Source organism: Mesoplodon bidens, assembly GCF_964165515.1.
Source record: "Mesoplodon bidens genome assembly, chromosome: 1".
Lineage (NCBI taxonomy): Eukaryota > Metazoa > Chordata > Mammalia > Artiodactyla > Ziphiidae > Mesoplodon > Mesoplodon bidens.
Genome location: NC_138176.1, coordinates 106,284,558 through 106,304,493, shown reverse-complemented (window position 1 = coordinate 106,304,493; position 19,936 = coordinate 106,284,558). Strand labels below are relative to the sequence as shown.

Below are 19,936 nucleotides of genomic sequence, written 5' to 3'. Positions count from 1 at the left end.
CCTTTTTGCTCAGCCTGCCAGGAAGCTCAGAGCTAAAATTAAGGATCTTGTACAGCAGTTAGTGTTGGCCAACGGACCTTGGAATATTTTCTCTTCTCCATGTTCTTTAAAATTTCTGTTATAATGAGCAGATCAATTGTGCTTTTTCTTTTAATCCTCCTCAGATTTTCTGAGAATGAATCTAAAAAGCAGAAATTACCCACAATCCACAACAGCCATGGTGTCTCTCAAATCTGCTCATTCTTCTTTGTGGGGAGGGGGCCGCCAGCTCAGCCCAGTTCAGCCGGAGGTCCTCTTCCTCCATCCCTTGGCGACCTGCCCTGGTCCCTGGGGCCCAACTCCTGGACCCTGACAGTAGGCAGGGGTAGCAGTGGTTTCCAGAGAAGGTGGGGACATGTGTTGGGAGATGGGGAGTTCCAGGAAGACCAAGCAGCCCCCACTGGGGGTCCCAAGAGCCTCCTGGAGAAGTGAACTGGGCACAGGAGACCTGAAGCCCCCTTGGGGCCTGAGTCTCCCCCATTCCTGCACTGAGCCTTGTGGCAGGGCCGAGAGAAGCTCCCACCAGCAGCCCCTCACTGGGCCAGGCACTCCATCCTGAGTCCCTGAGGCGGGCTGAGCAGGAAGCTCTGGCCAGGGCTCCCCCTGCCCTGGTTCCCAGGCCTGGCTCCGGCCTCGATGGGCACCTATTGGGCACCGTGGCAGCCGCGGCCTGCCAGGAGTCCTGAGGATGGCAGGCGGAGTGGAGACTCAAGTCCACACCAGGAACATCCCCATTGCTGAGTGCACCTCACCGCCATGATCCCAGCATCAGCCCAGGCCTGGAAGGGGAGGTAAGGAGGGGCAGATGCAGGGCTGGCTGTTGACAGCCTGCTGTGATCCCAGCACCCAGGATACACAGCAGCCCGCTCACAAGCACAAGCCCCAGCAAGCTGGGCGCCCAGCTCTGACTCACCGACCAGGCTGGGCTGGGCTGCCCGTCAGACCCCACTCTTGCCTCGCCTTCAGCCTCACCTTCACTCCCCGTGCTGCGGTCCTTGGGAGATGGAGTGGGAACTTCGGGAGGGAGTGTGGGGGGGTGTCAACACCACACCTCGGGCTCCAGTGGGCCTGAGGAGTGCCTACCACACCGGGGTGCCAGGAGGACTGAACCAGGCCATTCCAGAAGGGTCTTGGGGGAAGTGCTCTGTCAAGAGGGCCATGATGAAATAGTGACTACCAACGGGTCCTTTAGAGGCAGCTTCGCCCAGCTCTGGGAAACAGGGCGCAGGCGCACTGAACACGGCTCGCCCCGCATCTGGGGAAGGCCCCGCGGAACAACTGGCTCCAGTTGAACGGGCTGACTTGGAAACAATAATTGTGAACAATAAAATTATTTTGTCAAGAATAATAAAACTGCCTTCAAGCAATTCCCTCCCCCCGGTGGCGAGGGTGGGACAAAATGGGCAGCGACTCCTCCGGGGTTCGCAAGAGGCAGCGCTCAGACCCTCTGGAAGCAACTGGGCAGAGTCAGCAGCCAAGAGCCGTGCAAATGCTCCTGAACTTTGACCTAAATGCCACCAGACAGTGCCACTGGAAACAGGCCGTAGTGAAGGGACCACTTCAAACTGTGGGCGGCACCAAAGAAACCAGCCACTGTGGGGTGTATGAAGGGCAGGATGGGGGCCTCTGAAAGGGAGATCCATGTTCTGACCCCCGGAATCTGGGAATTTGACCTTATTTGGAAAAAGAGTCTTTTGCAGTCATTATGTTAAGCTCTTGAAATCAGGAGATCAGCTTGGATTATCTGGGTGGCCCTACATCTGATGACAAGTGTCCTTATAAAATAGAAGAGAAACCATGTGACTATGGGGGCAGAGATTGGAGCGATGCAGCCACAAGCCAAGGGATCCAGGAACCACAAGAGGCAGGAAGAAGCGGGAAGGATCCTCCCCTAGAGCCTGGGGCGGGGCCGGGGGGAGGGGGGAGCAGGTGGGAGGAATGGCCCCACCTTGATTTCAGACTGCTGGCCTCAGAACGGGGAAAGGCTAAATTTCAGGCAACTAGTTTGTGGAAATTTGTGACAGCAGCCCTAGGAAAGGAATCGAGGGTGTCTAGTACCTAGGGGTCAACCGAAGCCTGTCACTGGAGGAAGAGGGGGGCTCACGCCCATCTTCAGGAACAGTGGAAGTGCCCGTCTCCCTCTCCTGCTTGGGCTGCCCATTGGCCAGACCCACACAGAAGCTGATGATGCCCCTGGCCAGTCTGGGGGACATGGGTTTGACCAGAGCAGGCAACGCGGGCAGCATACAGCAGAGGCGCTCATCTGTCGGGTGGGCACAGAGGCGTGGGATCTTCCGGGGTCCTGAGTCTAGCCTCAGAGGCTGGTGTGTCTCCAGGCTGCACCTGGAGCTGTAGGATGGCAGGAGCAGCAGTTCACAGAGGGGCTTTCATTGTCCATTTCCCCGATGGGCAAACTGAGTCCAAGAAGCCACAAGCCAGGTGGGCCAGAGGCAGTTGGCTGGGGCAGCCCAGAGCCAAGCCAGGTCACCCTCTCCCCTGTCTGGCTGCTGCAGGTCCCTGCACCCCTGGGCTCGCCTGAAAGTGGGAGAAGAGCTCTCTTCCTTGTGAAGGGGGACACAGAAGCCACAGCCACATTGGTCCTCCTGCCCTGCAGTGCCCCAGGACCCCGCACATCCCTGGCAGCTCAGGCTCTGCCACCAGCTCCCCCCCTCGGCCTTCCTCCGAGCCCTAGGGTTGGCATCCCCCACCCAGGGCCCCCCAGCGCTGCTCTCCATTCTGATGTCTGGCGAGTACCCCATCTCCAAACTTTTTCCTCCTGGGGTAGTGGGGGTAAGTGAGCCTCTCTGGCGAGGCACTCACGCAGCTGAGCTCCGCGTGTACAACAGTCGCTTAATAAACGCAGGGGCGAGCCTGCAGCTCCCGGAGTCCCCTCGCGTTTCAACCCCAGGCGGGCAGGCAGAAGTGTCCTTCGCCCCCAGGATTTCTGTGCTGCTCACGCCTCCGGGCTCAGCCTGTGCAGCTCCTCTGTGAAGCCTCCCTGACACGTTTCACCCACAGAGACCACCCCTCTCTACACCGCCCCCTCCCTCCCAGCCTTCCGGGGCCTGAGCCCCTGGTGGGCGGCAGGGTGCTAACCGGGACTGCGCGCTGTGCAAATAGAAGCCTGCGCTCGGGCTCTCTGTGCGCCCGCCCCGCGCGGGGCCGCCCTCAGCGCAGGGCCCAGCGGTGCGACTGGGGGCCTCGCCGCGGAGCCGCGCTCCCACGCCCTCCGAGACCGCCGGGCGCCCCCGTCCCGCCCCGCCCCCTCTAATCCCCTCCGCGGGTAGAGGCGAGGCTAGCCGCGGTCCCGCCCCCGGACCGCCCCAGGGGAGGGGCGTGTCCCCGCGCCCGAGCGGGCCAGAGCGGGCGTGGCCGGGGCGGGGCGGGGCGGGGCGGGCGCAGGCCGGCCCCCACTGGCTGCCGCGCGCCGGGCAGCCCGGGCTCAGTGCGCGGTGGCGGCGGCGGCGGCGGCGGCGGCGCGGGTAGCTGGCGCCGCGCGGTCCAGCTCGGCCGGGCGCACGGACGCACCGCCGAGCCGACGGCCGGAGGGACGGGGCGCAGGCGCTGGGTCGGCGGGCAGCGATCGCGAGCCAGAGCCGCGCTCAGTGAGTCGGGCGCCCGCTGCTGCCAGGTCGGTGCGTGGGGACCCGGCGGGCGCGAGGGGTCCAGGCGGGCGCGCGGCAGGTCCAGAGCGCGCGGCGGGCTCGGATCCCGAGCGGTCTCTGCGGCGGGGCCCGGCCGGGGCGCGGGCTTCCAGCTCTGGAAAGTTTGCAGCCGCCGCCGCCGCCGCCCTGGGAGGGCTCTGCAGCAGCCAGGGAGGGAAGGGGGAGGGAGGGACCGCGGCGGGGAGGCGGCGGCCGGCGCCAGGCGGCCCGGGAGCCCTGGGCGGCGGCGGCGGGCGGGGCGGACGGGGATCGGAGGGGCCAGGGCGCAGGAGCCCTGCCACCGCCGCCTCCGCCCCTGCGCGCCCGAGTAACGAGTTGCCTGCTTCCTCCAACAGACTCCCGAGTGGCTTCCTCCCGCCGGTGCCAGAACCGGGCCATGGGGGGCAGCATGCTGGCGCGCGCCGCCTGAGGACGTCGTAACACCCGCCCCAGCTATGGGCGCCCCGGCTTGCGCCCTCGCGTTCTTTGTGGCCGTGGCAGTCGTGATGACCGGCGCCGTCTCCGGGTCCCTGGGCATGGAGCAGCGCGTCGTGCGGAGAGCAGCAGGTACGGAAGGACCCGACGGGTACTGGGGAGGGGCACGGGGCCCCGGCAGGCAGAAGCGTCGGGGCCGGGGAACGGGCGCCTGGGTGGGTGTGGGGCGCCGGAGATCTGAGTGGGCCCCAGGGCTTGCTCTGGGCTGGCATAGCGGGGCCAGCGTCCGGGTTTCTGCCGCCCTCCCTCCCCGGGGATCGGGGCCAGAGCTGGCGCGGCAGTTTGTGGGGCGCCTGGAGCCGCAGGGCTGCCACCCAAGTGCGAGGCTGCGGCGGCGAGCCGGGCACCGCGGTGGCGTCCGCAACCCCCGCCCCCAGCGGTTCCCCAGTGGGGCGCAGCCTGCTCCCGGGCGCTGTCGGGAGGGCTCGGGGACTGCGTTTCCACGATTCCCATTGTTCCGTGGGTTCTGCACTGACGGACAGTTTCTGCTGTTGGTACCTCTCCCCCAGCCCCCTTCGGGCCCCAGTTCGTGGCCAGCTTCAGCCAAAGCGAGAGGTTGGACTTTGGAGGGAGGGTATGAGAGTGCGTCAGCCCGGGGCCGGGGCCAGCCCCTCAGTGGCCTGTATGACCAGGTGACACCTAGTGCCTCCGTTTCCCCCCACCCAGCTCTCATGCCCTGTGAGTTAAGATGACTGCCCCCAGGGGTGCGCAGCGAACGCCAGGCGGGGGCCGGGAGGTGAGAGGGCGGATGTCCGAGCGATGTGGAGCCACGGAACCCCGCTGGCGGTCAAGGCCCAGCGGGACGTCGAGGGTCTGCGAGGAGGGCCCGTAGAGCCTGGGCAGGGGCGGGGCGGGAGCGCGTCTTGGCACCGGGCCCTGCCCCGCACACGCACAAGGCCCTCGAGGTGCAGCGCGCGCTGCCCCACGCTGCGCCCGGCCGAGCGCTCCGGGTGCCCACGCCCCGCACACGCGCTGCCAGGCCCCCGGCGGCGGCCGGGCAGAGAGGAGAGGCCAGGTAGGAGGCCGTAGGGAGCCCGCCCCCTGGAGACCGCCAACTCCGGGGCGCTGGCGAGGACCGGTGCGGGCGAGGGGGCTGCGCGCACAGCTGTCCCCAGCCCGGCGGCCGCGCGGAGGGAGGCCTTCGCCCGGTGAGCTCACGCCCCACCCGGGCGAGACCCGAACAGCCGCTCCTTTGTACCTCGGCGCGGCCACAGACCGCGCATTGATGGCGGCCGGGCCTCGCGGGGAGGTGTGAGTCGAGCGGCTGCGGGCGCGCAGTGCCAGGGAGGCGGCGGCCGCGGGCTGGACGGAGGCAGATGGCGGCCCGCCCCTCCCTGCGTCCCCCGCGCCCCTTCCTCCGGCGGCGGCTGCGGCCTCCTGGAACAATGTCATTTTTTTATGAATGAAAGTGGGCTCGGCGTTTGAATGTGCGTGTCATTCAGCGGCGTGACAGAGGCCGTCGGGAGGTCAGGGCGCGCTTTTAGCGCTTGCTAGGGCGGCCCCCGCTTCCAGGGGCGCAGAATAGGCGGCCGCGGGGGGAGCCCCGAATTAGCATTCGCATTCAGATAAAGATATTACTCCCTACGGCCGGGGAATGTCAACTAGCCCCGGGGGAGGGGCGGTGGGCGGAGCTCCAGACCTCCCGGACCCCCTGCGGCGCGGAGGTGGGGCAGTGGCCCCCTCCTTCCCCGCCTCGGGGAACTGGCAGCGCCCCCACCAGATGCGGGCCTGGGGTAGAGCGTCCTGAGGACCCCCCCCAAGGGGCTGGGGTGCCCGCGCACCGGGGCCCCTGTCCCCGCAGTAAAGTTGGTGAAACAGGTAGTGAGTTGATAGGTCAATAAACCTAATCCGGTTCCTGAAGGAGCTGGGCCACCGGCCAGGCAGTAAAAATACAAAGGCCTCGTGAAATTTACAAAGGTCCCAGCCTGGCCCTTTCCCGGGGAACATAAATTACGGAGCCGGAGCTGGTAGGGGTCACGGACACTGGGGAAGGTGTCCGCTGCTGGACTGCCCTGGCCACCCCAGGCCCCGCCAGGGCAGCCTCCATTTCCACACGAAGCCACTGGCGGGGGCCCCTACCAGGCAGGAAGGTTGATGGGGACCCACCCACCCAGGAGGGGTCTCTGGGGGGGGTGCAGGGCACTTCCCAGGAAGGCACTGGCTGCACCCTCCCCCACCTGCTCCTCATCAGGGCTGGACTTTGAGCCCCACGGGCCTCTGGGTGGTTCATTAACCTGGGCTGAGCCTGAGGCTGGACTTCTGGCCTCTGAGCCCCTGCATTGAGCCAAGGATGCCCCCGCCCCCCCCCAGGCCCTCAAGTCCCACTTGGGGCCCTATCTGGGGCCTGGTACGCCCCATTTTACAGTTGAACCTAGAGAGGAGCTAGGGGTCTCCTTGAGCGGGTGGCCAGGCCGGCCTGAGTGATTTACAAGTGAATGAACGGTGAGGAGCCTCTTCAGGCTGGGGGACCAGGGGGCTCCCTGACCCCAGGCCCTGCTGGGCCCGAGGCTGCTGGCTGCCCACCCTGGTTCTGGTTGCTTTCCTGCAGCCTCAGTTTCCTCCCCTGTGCAGGATAACGGAAGGGTTGTTGGAGGATTAGGCTGGATAATCCTGTAAGCCCTCATTAGTCCGCCAGGTCTCCGGATCCCACCCCCTTTTTTTTTTCTCACTTTGTTATGAAACTTTTCATATCGTTTCCGGGTGGGGAGGTGACTGGGGAGGCAGGAAGGCCATGACTTCAGGGTCCCTTTGGGGCGCGCCTCCCGGCTATTTAAAGCACGTACCTGGCATCAGAGAGCTTCACGCATATCCAGAACCAGAGGGCTTTGCTCTTCCTCCGTCATCAGCTCCAGGCGGCTCCTTTGAATCGGGTCTGGATTTGATGCTTGTTCCCTGGGGTCACCTCCAGGCCCCTCTCATGGAGGGTGGCCCGACCCTTGCACACCCCACATGCATTGAGCGGGTCTCAACTGTAGTGACCCCAAACCGGGAGCGAGTTTCCCCCAGCAGGGGTCGCGGCCCTCCGGAGCAGACTGGCTCCGCTCTGGCTGCGGCCTGGTGGACATCAATCCTGGGGTGTAGCCCCGGGACAGGGGGGGTCTCGCGCCCCCTATTTTCACCGGCTCCAGTGCTTTAACTGCTTGGGGTGGCCCCCCTGGCCCGCCAGTGGGGGAAACTGAGTCACGGGGCCCATGAGTGGCAGAGTCAGGAGGATTCTGGGCCCGGGAGATGTGCCCGAAGGCCCGGCTTGGCCCCTCCAGGACACAGTACCCCTTGGCGGCCCCCTCACCGAGCTCAGGCCTTTGGCGGGGGTGCAGGCTGGAACAGGTGCTGTGGGACCCACAGGGGCGGACGTTCCGCCTCTGCCCACCCCCGCATGGCATGTGGGCACCGACCATGGCACAGACGACATTTGTCTTCCGACGCGTGTGGCGCCAGTGCCTGTGTGGGTGTGGACGGGCCCCCTGTTGTTGATCAAGAAAGCCTCCTTCCTGAGGCCATTGTGGTGGGAGCTGAGTAGCCCACAGCATGTGCCCTCACCGCCCCTAGGCAGAGTGCCCCCTCGGGCCCTGCCCATCACTCTGTGTCCCCCTGCCTGACGCCACCGCCGCCACCCCCTTGGCGTTGCCTGGTCTCCCCCGGGTCCTCTGTGGCACAGAGTGGATTGGATCTGCAGGAAGTGGAGGTGCTACTGCCGTCCCTGCCCTGGTCTGGAGGTCCCTGGCCTCTACGGCCACCTAGTGGGGCAGGGTGCTGGGCAGGTCAGGGGCCGGCCCTCGGCAGAGTGCAGGGCCCTCTGTGCCCCAACACCGGCCAGTGGCTGCCGGCCGTGGCTGGCCCGGAGGCCGTGCTGGGTCATCCCAGCCCCCTGCTGGACCAGGTTGAAGCGAATACTTGTGCGGATGGCTTGACCTGCCTTCGCCACCCAGACCAAACCGGAACCGACCACTGTTGCCCTTGGGCCGGGGCCTGGGGCTGAGGTAGCCACAGCCAGCCTGTTCTTGGCCTTCTGGGGGGCCTCAGCCGGCTCCCGGCACTGGGTGGTCCCCACATAACACCGTGGCCAGGACTGGGGGTATGGAAGTCAGGCCAGGAGCCCCCTGACTGTGGGGACCCTGGGGATGCAGACCCCATGGGCGCTTCAGGGACCCTTCTGGTGGGCACCGAGCTTGTGGAACCTCCTGAGGTGGGGGGCAGAATGGGGCCCGTCAGAGGAGCCAGGGACTGGCGTGGCCAGAATGGGCAGCTGGGCCCTCGAATCTAGGCCGTGCGTCGGCAGAATGACAAGTAACGGTGTGACCAACCCAGCTGGGTCTGCGTGGTGGGACCACCCACCCCTGTCCCGGGCCCAAAGCCCAGGCTGCCTGCCTGCGCCCTGCATTGTCCAGCTCTGGCAGGGAGACCTGGGGGGCTGGTCAGCCCCTGGGTCCCAGGCCTTGTTGGTCCCTTGGGATCTGGGCAGCCACTGGTCAGGGGAGGGGCACAGGGACCACAGTGGACATACGCCCTCGGCAAGGACCCTCCACCCCGACTTCTCGGCACCTGCAGGGAGAGGTGGGCCGGGCCTCCTTAGCCTGGCCCGACGGTCCCTGCTCTGGCCTCGCCGCCAGCCGAGTCTGCAGTCTTCCTCCCCTCGCCTGTGTCCTCATCTGTAAGATGAGGGGTCCTAGGTCCCCTCACCCCACTGGCCTGTGAGTCCCCACTGGCCAGAACTGGTACCATGTCTATGTATTTCTAGTCTCCTTCTGGGTATGTGTTCTCTCTAATTTACTGCTGAGGTGTAGTCTGAGTCGGGGTTCAGGCTGTTCATGCCCCTGAGAGCCTCCACTCTGGGCTGGCCTTGCCTGCGTCAGCTTGGAGCTGTTCTGGAAGGCTTGGGGGTGTTGTCTGACTGCCGCGCTCCCTTCTGGTGCTGGGCAGGTCCCGAACCGGTTTTGAAGCCAAGATGAGGGGTGGGGGCACCAAGTGGGAGCCCCCTCCTGGGATGAATTGTCTTGTCACTACCCCGGTCATCCCCACCTCTGAGCCTCTGTTTTAGCTGAGGTCGGCCAAAGACAGCACGCCCACCTCCTGCTTTGCTGCTGCCCGTGAGGTCGGAGCGGATGTTGCATTTCTAAGTCACTGAAAAGAATCACAGGAAAACTGGACACTCTGAAATCGGAGTGTCCGTGTCCACATACAGTGCTGGACTGGAGAGGCCCCTCCGTGTCCTCGCGTGCTCTCTACGTAAGCGCTACCACGGCAGGGTCGTCCTCGGGACAGAGACCTGTTGGCACTTTGAACAGTGCCCGCGCCCCGGCCCTGTGGGACAGTCGGCAGGGCCACAGGCTCTTCCCTCTCCTGGGCCCACCTCAGACCCCCCAGGCCCCAGACGGCGCCCGGCTGCGGCCTCCCCCCGGCACCCCTGGTTTGGGGTGCGCCTGCCTCATGGGCCCCCATCTTGCCCGCAGAGGTCCCGGGCCCTGAGCCTGGCCAGCAGGAGCTGGTCTTTGGCAGCGGGGACACCGTGGAGCTGAGCTGCCACTTGCCCGCGGGGGCTCCCTCAGGGCCCACGGTCTGGGTGAAGGACGGCGTGGGGCTGGCGCCCTCAGACCGCATCCTGGTGGGGCCGCAGCGGCTGCAGGTGCTCAACGCCTCCCATGAGGACGCCGGGGCCTACAGCTGCCGCCAGCGCCTCTCGCAGATTGTCCTGTGCCACTTCACCGTGCGCGTGACAGGTAGGGCCTGCTGGGGCCCACGACGCTCCCGAGCGGCACCGTGCCCTAGGGTCCTGGTGGTCGTGGGGGAGAGGAGGCCCCCAGGAGGCGCCGTCGGAGTGAGGGGCCCCTGCCTGCTTGCGGGGCCACCTCCCATATTTCCCTCTCGCCTGCGCTACAGATGCTCCGTCCTCAGGAGACGATGAAGATGGGGAGGACGAGGCCGAAGACACAGGTGAGACCGGGTTCCAGACACGCGGGGCTGCCCAGGGCTGGGGACCGACCTCCCACCTGGGGCCCTGCTCACCAGGCAGGGGAGAGACCAAGGTCTGGGGGCCACCTCCGTGGGGACCCCTTAGTGTGGGGTGGCAGCGATGCATGCCCAGCTCTGGGCTCCGGGTGGCAGGTGACAGGTGGGATGGGGCACCGTGCTGTGGGGAGGGGACCAGGGCCCAGGGCTCCAGGAGCAGCCGGGGGGCCCGTGTGGCCGGGGCTGGGGGAGCGAGGCCTGTGGGCGAGGTGGCCCGTCCCACGTGTGACTGAGACAGGGAAGGCGGCAGTGGACAGAGGGGTCAGGGCCAGTGGGGGGCGACTGAGACAGTGCGGGTGGGAGAGGAGCGTGGCGCTGAGCACCAGGGACAGCAGGTCCGGGCGTATTCACTGTGAAGGGGCTGCCGGCGGTGCTTTCCGGTGACAGGCTGAGGGTGACAGCGCCCAGGTACTTGGGCCTGCAACAGTGAGCAGCATGGGCTTTGCCCAGCAGGCAGGGGCCGGTTCGGGGAGGTGGCATCTGGTTTTGGAGGAGCTGAGTTTGAGATGCCCCGAGATGCGGGACGGGGGTGAGGGCCCCGGCGGGTGCCCCGCCGCCTCCTGCCTGTCCCCTGTGTGTCCCGCTCAGTCTGGCCATCCCAGGCAGGGGGTTGGCGTTCTTCTTCCTGAGTGGGCTCAGGGACACTGAGCAGGGTTGCTGGCAGAGCTGCCTTCCTGAAGGCATCGTGGTCTCCAGTCCCAGGGAACAGCCCCTCCCTGCCGGGCTCCCTGGGCCACCCTGGGGTCTCTGACACCGGCCCCCGGAGCTCTGGAGGCGCCTCTCCCCGGCGCCTGCCCATACTGCTCCCCACCCGGGCTTCAGCACCCTCTCGGAGATGGCAGCAGGGTCGCGGGGAAGGGCTCCCTCCCTCCTGGGGACACCCACCCAGCCTCCCCGCGGTGGGAATGCAGCCTCACCCCAGCCCCAAGGGAGAAAAGCCAGTTGGGCTGTGAGGATGGGGGTGGGACGGTCCTGGAAAACAGGATGGGGGAGCAGGGCCTCCCAGACACCCTGTCACCGCGTCCCCACCTGGTGCCCAGGGTGCGGAGGGTGGTCCGGGGTCTCGCAGGTTCCAGCGGCTCCTGGCCGGTCTCAAGGCTCCGGGTTCTGCCGGTGGCTGGGTCTTGCCTCCCGGTAAGCTCCCAAGGCCTGGCCCTGCCCGTGCATCCAGCTGGGCTTCCTAACCCGGCGTGACCTGGTCCCTCTGCGGGCTGCATCTCCCCTCTGATGGGCCTGCCTGGGTGGGTGGGTGCTCCCCTGGGAGGACACCTTTGCGTCGTGAAGGCTCCTGGGCCGTGGTGTGGCACCCGGGGCCCTCTTGGCTGGAGCAGGCTTGAGGGAAGTGGACGGGAAGGGAGGGGACCTGGCTTTTGAATGCCGGGAGGTGGCACTGAGGCCACCGAAGCCTTGTCCAGCCCAGGCAGGGGTCTTCAAAAGGCCAACATTTCCTACACAGGAGGGGAGACTGAGGCTGGAGCGGGGCAGGCAGGCCTCTACTCCCACCCTGGTCACAGCCTTCCCGTGCCCCTCTGCCAGCAGGGGCCCCTTACTGGACGCGGCCCGAGCGGATGGACAAGAAGCTGCTGGCGGTGCCGGCGGCCAACACGGTTCGCTTCCGCTGCCCAGCCGCCGGCAACCCCACCCCGTCCATCTCCTGGCTGAAGAACGGCAAGGAGTTCCGAGGCGAGCACCGCATCGGGGGCATCAAGGTGGGCCCGGCGGGGGGCGCTGGGGCCTCGGCGCCGGCCAGCAGGGCACAGCCCGCCGTCCACTCACCCGTGTCTACCTGCAGCTGCGGCACCAGCAGTGGAGCCTGGTCATGGAGAGCGTGGTGCCTTCGGATCGCGGCAACTACACGTGCGTTGTGGAGAACAAGTTTGGCAGCATCCGGCAGACATACACCCTGGACGTGCTGGGTGAGGCCCGGGCTGGCGGGTGCGGGCGGCAAGCGGGCGTGGGTCAGGCAGCCTCTGAGCACCCCCTGCCCCGCAGAGCGCTCCCCGCACCGGCCCATCCTGCAGGCGGGGCTGCCCGCCAACCAGACGGCGGTGCTGGGCAGCGACGTGGAATTCCACTGCAAAGTGTACAGCGACGCGCAGCCCCACATCCAGTGGCTCAAGCATGTGGAGGTGAACGGCAGCAAAGTGGGGCCCGACGGCACGCCCTATGTCACGGTGCTCAAGGTGGGTCCCGCCGCTGGCTGGGTGGGGCAGGCGGGCTGGGGCGTGGGGGGCTCCTTGCAGGTGAGCCGTCAGGCCCGGCCCCGCAGGGGCCCCCTTCGCCGGGGACAGGGAGGGCATCCCAGGCAGGAGGCCTGCCGTGTTTAAGGGATGGGGGTCGGGGCACAGGCTTCGGACCTGCGGGGAGAAGCAGTGGGGGGTCGGTTCGGGAGGTGGGGCCCGGCCCGGCACGCCAGGACCTACAGTGAGCCCTGTGTCCTTGCGCCCTTATCTGCCTTCAGATGGCCACCCGCCCACCTTGCTGGGCCCTCAGGGCAGGACCGCCTGAGCTTTGTTCCCACAGCCCCGGGGGTGGGGGACCCCCGAGTTGGGGTGATTGCGACACTTGCAGCCCAAAGAGAAACATCTGTTTAGAGATGAGATGGGCCTGCGGGGCGGGAGCAGGGGTCCAGACAAGCTGCGGGGCAGTGCCGGGTGCTCTCGGCCCAGCCGTGTGGCAGCCGGGGCCCCCGCGGTGGGCAGCTCCAGTGCCCTGGGAGGGCCTCTCTGAGCGCCACCAGCCAGGGCTGTGCTCCGGGCTGTTGGGGTGGATGAGGGGAAGGCGCATCCGCCGAGACGACAGCCGCCGCTGTGAGGTGCCTGCAAGCCGCCTCCAGGCAGCCTTCCTAGCTGGCACAGCCTAGTCGGCCCATCCGTTCCTTGGGGGTCTCAGAGCCTCAGAGCCTGGGGTCTAGACAGGCCCGCTCCTGCGCGGCCACTTCCATGCCCGGCGGGGCTTCCGCACCTGAGCCGGGTCTCTTGTCCCTGCAGTCGTGGATCAGTGAGAGTGTGGAGGCCGACGCGCGCCTCCGCCTGGCCAATGTGTCCGAGCGCGACGGGGGCGAGTACCTCTGTCGAGCCTCCAATTTCATAGGCGTGGCTGAGAAGGCCTTTTGGCTACGTGTTCACGGGCCCCAAGCAGGTAACAACTCTGTCCCACGCCTGCCTGGCACGCCGAGCTCCAGCTCCGACGCCCTGGCCCTGCGCCCACCTGCACGCCCCGCCGCTCGTGCCCCTTCCCCGGCTCACCCTCTGCTCCTGGTGCGGCCACATCTGCGCCGCCTCTGCACCGCCGCCCCTCTGACCTCCGCCGTGACCGCCTGCTTTGAGCCCCCGTGGCCTGTGCTGACCCGCCTGCACCCCCCCAAACCCGTGTGCACTCCTTCCCACCCCCCTGCCCCAGAGGACCTCAGCCCCGAGGCCGGGCCCGGAGAGCCCGTCTTCCGCTGCTCGCGCTCTGTGCTCTTCTTCCATCTCGCTCTCTCTGGCCCCGCCTCCTGCTGCTGCTTGCTTCCTGCCCGTCTCTCTGCCGCCTGCTTGCCTGCCCCCTCCTGGAGCGCGCTAACCCCTCCTGCTGTGCCGCCGGTCGCACGCCTGGCTCACCTGGGACAGAGGACTTGCCGGTGGAGGGACTGGCTTCGGGCTCGGTGTGGACGCACGAGGCAGAGGGCCCTCGGCCGCCGTGGCCGTGGCCGTGGTGGCGGTGGCGGCGTTTTCCTTGCAGCCTGGCTGGATCGTCGCCGCGTGGACTCTGGCTGTGGTGCCCGCGGGAGGTGCTGGCGCTCTCCTATCGCGCTCTGTTCTCTCTTTGTAGACGGCGGGCGCTAACACCACCGACAAGGAGCTAGAGGTTCTGTCCTTGCGCAATGTCACCTTTGAGGACGCGGGGGAGTACACGTGTCTGGCGGGCAATTCTATCGGGTTTTCCCATCACTCTGCGTGGCTGGTGGTGCTGCCAGGTACCAGCTCCTGCTGCGCTCGCTCTGCGCCTGTCCTCTCGGGGCTGCAGCTCGGGACACGCCAACGCCGCCGGGGACAGGCAGGGGACTGCAGAGCCCTCGAGCCAGGCCCTGTGCCTGGTATGGGGACAGAGTCCACACGGCCCTGTCTTGGCCCAGAGGGCCTCCCTCAAGCGCCCCATCCCAATGGGGTCCCCAGCAGCTGATACGGTGGCTTTGGTGTCTCCCGGGTGGCGGGTGAGGGTGCCGCTGGCTCCGCTGGGCTCTTTCTGTCCTGGGTCTGCCCCTCCTGGCCCAGGCATTTCTGGCTGCTGGACCTTCAACGAGTAGACCCTTCAGGCCTCAGCACCCGCACCAGGGGAGCTGAGCCCCCGGCCCGGCCCAGGGCGGCCCACGGGGGCTCCTGAGAGGCTGGGCCAGGCCCCCAACGCCCGTGTCTTTGCAGCTGAGGAGGAGCTGGTGGAGGCTGGTGAGGCTGGCAGTGTGTATGCAGGTGTCCTCAGCTACGGGGTGGGCTTCCTTCTCTTCATCCTGGTGGTGGCCGCTGTGACCCTCTGCCGCCTGCGCAGCCCCCCCAAGAAGGGCCTGGGCTCGCCCGCCGTGCACAAGGTCTCCCGCTTCCCGCTCAAGCGACAGGTAACAGAAAGTAGATACCAGGTTCCGAGCCGCCCGTGCCCCTGCCCCGGCCTCCCGGGCTCCCACGCTCAGTCCCCTTCCTAGTGTCAAGGCCTGGGGCCTGGGGCCTGCCCGGGGACAGCCCCTCTGCTGTGGGGGGCGCCGAGCCCTCCCTGGTCTCCGTGGTCACCGCACAGAGCCGGGTCACTCTGGGCACAACATTTTAGAAGTCTTTGCTCAGTGCTGCGCAGGAGTCAGGCAGCCATCCCAGGCCCAGCCTCGGCCTACGGTCCGAGGGGGCTGCACCCTCGCCCCCACGCCCCGGTCGTGTGGCCCCGCGGCACCAACCTGCCCCTGCTGACCCAAGCAGGTGTCCTTGGAGTCCAGCTCGTCCATGAGCTCCAACACGCCTCTGGTGCGGATCGCTCGGCTGTCCTCGGGGGAGGGCCCCGCGCTGGCCAATGTCTCTGAGCTCGAGCTGCCTGCCGACCCCAAGTGGGAGCTGTCCCGGGCCCGGTAAGTGGTGTGCCAAGGCCTGGGGCCCTGGCCCAGGGGGACAGGGGGCGCACACACGGTGGGGGCCAGTGGCGGGGAGGGGCCCCACTCAGACCCGGCTGCATTCAGATGGGAATCAGGTAGGCCACTGCCGGAGATGGGGCTGGGGCGTGGTGGGGAAGACCCGCCCCTGGAAAAGTGCTCTCACCGGCCCAGAAGTGGGGGGGTGTGAGGTCCTCCACCAGCATGAGCAGGGTCGCTGGGGCGAGGGTGGCGGGCTTCCTGGAGGCAGTGGCACTGCACCTCAGGCTGCCTGGGACAGTGCCTCGAGCGGGCGGGCGTGCTCATCGCTTCTCTGCTTTTGCCGCCAGGCTGACTCTGGGCAAGCCTCTCGGGGAGGGCTGCTTCGGCCAGGTGGTCATGGCAGAGGCCATCGGCATCGACAAGGACCGGGCTGCCAAGCCTGTCACGGTGGCGGTGAAGATGCTGAAAGGTGAGGGAGGGACGTGGCCAGGGGAGCCTGGGCCAGGCTGGGGCGGCCCAGCCTGATAAGACCCCCTCCCCGCACAGATGACGCCACAGATAAGGACCTGTCGGACCTGGTGTCCGAGATGGAGATGATGAAGATGATCGGAAAACACAAGAACATCATCAACCTGCTGGGAGCCTGCACGCAGGGCGGTGGGTGCTGGGCCCACGGCGGGCGGCGGGTGGCCCCCAGGTGCAGCCCCCTCTGAGACCCCCGTGCCCGCAGGGCCCCTGTACGTGCTGGTGGAGTACGCGGCCAAGGGCAACCTGCGGGAGTACCTGCGGGCGCGGCGGCCCCCGGGCACGGACTACTCCTTCGACACTTGCCGGCTGCCCGAGGAGCAGCTCACCTTCAAGGACCTGGTTTCCTGCGCCTACCAGGTGGCACGGGGCATGGAGTACCTCGCCTCGCAGAAGGTGAGCACCGGCGGGGCCGGGCCGGGCGGGGGCGGAGGGAGCGGCCGGTGGCGACCGCCTCAACCCCGGTCCTGTCCCCAGTGCATCCACAGGGACCTGGCCGCCCGCAATGTGCTGGTGACCGAGGACAACGTGATGAAGATCGCGGACTTCGGCCTGGCCCGCGACGTGCACAACCTCGACTACTACAAAAAGACCACCAATGTGAGTCCGGCCCGGGGAGGGTGGGGGACTCGAGCCCGGAAGGCGCCTGGCGGTCAACAAGCCCCCTTCCTCCTCCCAGGGCCGCCTGCCCGTGAAGTGGATGGCGCCCGAGGCCTTGTTTGACCGCGTCTACACCCACCAGAGTGACGTGTATGTGGCCCCCAGACCCGGGCGGGGGTGGGGTGGAGAGCCGGGCGGGGCACAGGCCACACCAGGGCAGGGGCCGGGGAGCTGTGAGGCAGAGCTGGGCACCATCGGTAGCCCCCTGCACCCCACTGGGGTCTGTTCTGGGGCTTCCGCGTGCACGGGGGACCGCGGGCGGCAGGGTGGGTTGATGGTGCCGTGCCTCGCCGTCCACAGCTGGTCCTTCGGGGTCCTGCTCTGGGAGATCTTCACGCTGGGGGGCTCGCCGTATCCCGGCATCCCCGTGGAGGAGCTCTTCAAGCTGCTGAAGGAAGGCCACCGCATGGACAAGCCGGCCAACTGCACGCACGACCTGTGAGTGCGCGCGCCCACCTGTCACCTCGGGACCCCGCTGGGCCCCCACTGACCCCAGCCCCCGGGCAGGGGGAGGGCCGGCCTCGAGGCTGTTCCCAAGCGAGGGGGACTGGCGCTGGTGTGCGGGCGCAGGGCAGGGCCCACCTGAGTGCCGCCCCCAGGTACATGATCATGCGCGAGTGCTGGCATGCCGTGCCCTCCCAGAGGCCCACCTTCAAGCAGCTGGTGGAAGACCTGGACCGCGTACTCACCGTTACATCCACCGACGTGAGTGCAGGCCCCGCTGCCGCCCCCCGCCCCCCCTCCCCCGCCCCGGGCCTGGATGGCTCAGGAGTTGGAGGTGGCGTAGCACTGACCGCACCCCCCCGGCTCGCCCGCAGGAGTACCTCGACCTATCGGTGCCCTTTGAGCAGTACTCGCCGGGCGGCCAGGACACCCCCAGCTCCGGCTCCTCAGGGGACGACTCCGTGTTCGCCCATGACCTGCTGCCCCCGGCCCCACCAGGCAGTGGGGGCTCGCGGACGTGAAGGGCCGCGGCCTGCGGGCCAAGCCCCCATCAACGTGAGTGCGGACCCCAGCCCGCTGTGCTGCCGCAGGTGTGCCGTGACCAACAGGTCTCACCGGCCTGGGCTCAAGACCTGGAACTGGTGGACAGATGGACAGACAACTTCCACGTGTGTGCGTGTGTGCATGCGTGTGTGCTCTGGGGTCCCCGGCGTGCCCGCCCTGCTGTACGGTGACCTCCTGCCCACCTGGGCCGGCAGCACCGGTGGACCGGACGTAGAATGTAAGGGGCTCCTCCTGTGGGGCCCCTCAGGGCGGGGAGCCGGGCCCCTCCCCAGGCTCCCCTGACCCCCGCTGCCACCCCACAGGGAGCATCGGGGCGGGGCGGGCTCCAGTGTCCAGAGTGGGCTGAGGCATCCCCTCCAAGTGCCCAAGCTGAGCCTACAGGGAAGCCCCCATGTGGCACACCTCCCACCCAAGTGGCACCTTGCGCCTGGGGTGAGTGTTAGCGGCTCCCCACCTCCAGGCCTCCCCACTTCCCACCCTGCCCCTCAGAGACTGAAATTACGGGTACCTGAAGGCGGGAGCCTTTAACTTCTATCCGAAAGGTTTATTCCAGAAATGAGTGTACATTTATATAAATAGATGCTGTGTATATGATATACACATACATATATATATAAATATCTATATGGAAGAAGGAAGGCTGGTACAACTGAGGCACGGGACCCTGATGGTGCAGGGGCGGGGGTGCCCTAGTCGAGGGAGGCCCCCTGGGGGGCTCGCTGTTGAGACACACGCAAAAACCAGCAGAGGTTGGAGGGGCTTTTCTGGCACTGCAGTTTTGTTTTAAAAATTGTTCCTGGACCTGTATGTTTTTAAAGCTATTTATCGACCCCCAGAGCCCGTGTCCCCGTCACTCCCCAGGCTCCTAGCATTCAGCCAGCTGCACGGCAGAGGCTTAAGTTTTAACTTATTAACAGTGAGATGGTTTATGCTTTGTTTAGGGGCATTGCTGAGGGTGTGTCCAGCCCACACCCCAAGGCCAGAGCCAGCCCCCTGGCACCCTAAAGGGTCGTTAATAGTTTGAGATGATTCCGTGAGGATATTTTATTTCCTTTGGCCTTCTTTTGCAGGAGAAGTAGATTTCTATAGGATTTTTCTTTAGGAGATTTATTTTTTTAGACTTCAAAGCAAGCTGGTATTTTCATACAGGTTCTTCTAATTGCCATGTGTTCCAGGCGGGGAGGCAGTTTCGGGGGGCGGGGGCAGCCCTGCATGCAGGTTCAGGTGTTATTAGATCTTACAAGTTTATATATATCTATATATATAATTTATTGAGTTTTTACAAGATGTATTTGCTGTAGATTTAACACTTCTTACGCAATGCTTCTAGACTTTTGTAGCCCGGACTGCTACCCTTCAAAGCTTGGGAGAGAAAGCCACAAATTCAGTTTTGTTACTTTTTGTACCGTTAATGGTCCTGAGTTTGGGCGGCTATTCTCTGCTTGTCAGCGGGCTCAGGGTGTTCTTGGTTCTCAGGGCCCCCAGCCTTGTGGGGGCCAAAGGTGTTGGCCCAAACCAGCAGACGTGCTTTCCAAAAAATAAACAGACAACTGGTTCAGATACATGCTTTCTTGTTTCCTGGAGTCCCGGGCAGCTCCCGGGTGCTCACTGCCCACCTGGGACAAGTCCTGTCATCTGTCCCCTAAGGAGGGAGGGGTCACTAGTTGTTGCTGGAGCAACAGCTGCAGGGGTGGGGGCCCCAGACTAGACTGGCTGCCTGGGTCTTGCGCTCTCCAAGGCTTTCCAGCCCAGATCTTTGGCTCAGAGACGACGTGTCCTGGGCAGAGCTAGGGTGAGGGTGATCCGGTGTGCCCAGCTGCACGGGGGCCTGACGCTGGCAGGGTGGAACCTCAGGGTCACCAGTGGTCTTCACTGCCATGGTCGGGGGTCTCCAAGGGCAGGGAATGCAGGTGATGTGTTTGTGGGAGGGGGCGATGGGGGAAATGCTCTGGGCCCGCCCATCCCCCACCTGCCCCCAGCTCGTGGAGTTCAGGGGCCCTGAGGGTCATGTCCAGGTACCTGTTGCTGGTTCCAAGGCCTCCCTCTCCTCACCCTGTCCCCTGGTGTCTGCCTACCCTGTCAGCTGGGGAGGAGGACGTTTCTAGGTGGGTCCCCCCCATGGAGCCCCATGTAGACAAAGCCCTCACCTGGCGCCCTGATTCAACGGTCTGCACTCCTGGCCACACTCCTGCTCCTGGCTGGCTCCCCACCCCCTCCCAGGCCTGGCACCCACCTTGGGCCCCACCATTGCCCCCTGCACTCCGCTGCCGCCACTCCTTCAACTTTGGGCAGGTGCTGCATGCTGATGCTCGGCTCGTTGGGGTGCTGAGGACTCAGCCACAGCATCTGGGCCCGTCTTCTGCACAGTTCACAGCCTGAGGGAGAGGGAGGACAGAGCAGGGCACCCACCCAGCAGTGGTGGGAGTAAATCTGGGAAAGCTTCGTGGAGGAGGCAACAGTGCCCAGG

The 19,936-nt window shown here is 66.2% G+C and overlaps 1 protein-coding gene across 10 annotated transcripts; it reads left to right on the top strand.

Annotated features, from left to right (window-relative positions):
- The first annotated feature begins 3,496 nt into the window (after nucleotides 1-3,496).
- Nucleotides 3,497-19,029, top strand: FGFR3 (fibroblast growth factor receptor 3). 10 transcript variants are annotated; one of them, XM_081244380.1, is made up of 18 exons: nucleotides 3,497-3,670; nucleotides 4,040-4,250; nucleotides 9,629-9,895; nucleotides 10,056-10,109; nucleotides 11,721-11,893; nucleotides 11,977-12,100; nucleotides 12,177-12,367; nucleotides 13,175-13,325; nucleotides 14,588-14,778; nucleotides 15,125-15,273; nucleotides 15,624-15,745; nucleotides 15,823-15,933; nucleotides 16,007-16,197; nucleotides 16,279-16,401; nucleotides 16,481-16,551; nucleotides 16,762-16,899; nucleotides 17,061-17,166; nucleotides 17,280-19,029. In XM_081244380.1, exons 2-18 carry the CDS (start codon nucleotides 4,139-4,141, stop codon nucleotides 17,424-17,426), a joined length of 2,421 nt encoding a protein of 806 aa, XP_081100506.1. In that variant the 5' UTR covers nucleotides 3,497-3,670; nucleotides 4,040-4,138; the 3' UTR covers nucleotides 17,427-19,029. The 10 variants fall into 10 exon arrangements, with proteins under 10 accessions (XP_081100506.1, XP_081100505.1, XP_081100504.1 ...); XM_081244379.1 differs by lacking the exon at nucleotides 13,175-13,325 and adding an exon at nucleotides 13,998-14,142 and having other exon boundaries at nucleotides 3,538-3,670; nucleotides 11,724-11,893; nucleotides 15,128-15,273; XM_081244378.1 differs by lacking the exon at nucleotides 13,175-13,325 and adding an exon at nucleotides 13,998-14,142 and having other exon boundaries at nucleotides 3,538-3,670; nucleotides 11,724-11,893.
- Nucleotides 19,030-19,936: the final 907 nt, after the last annotated feature.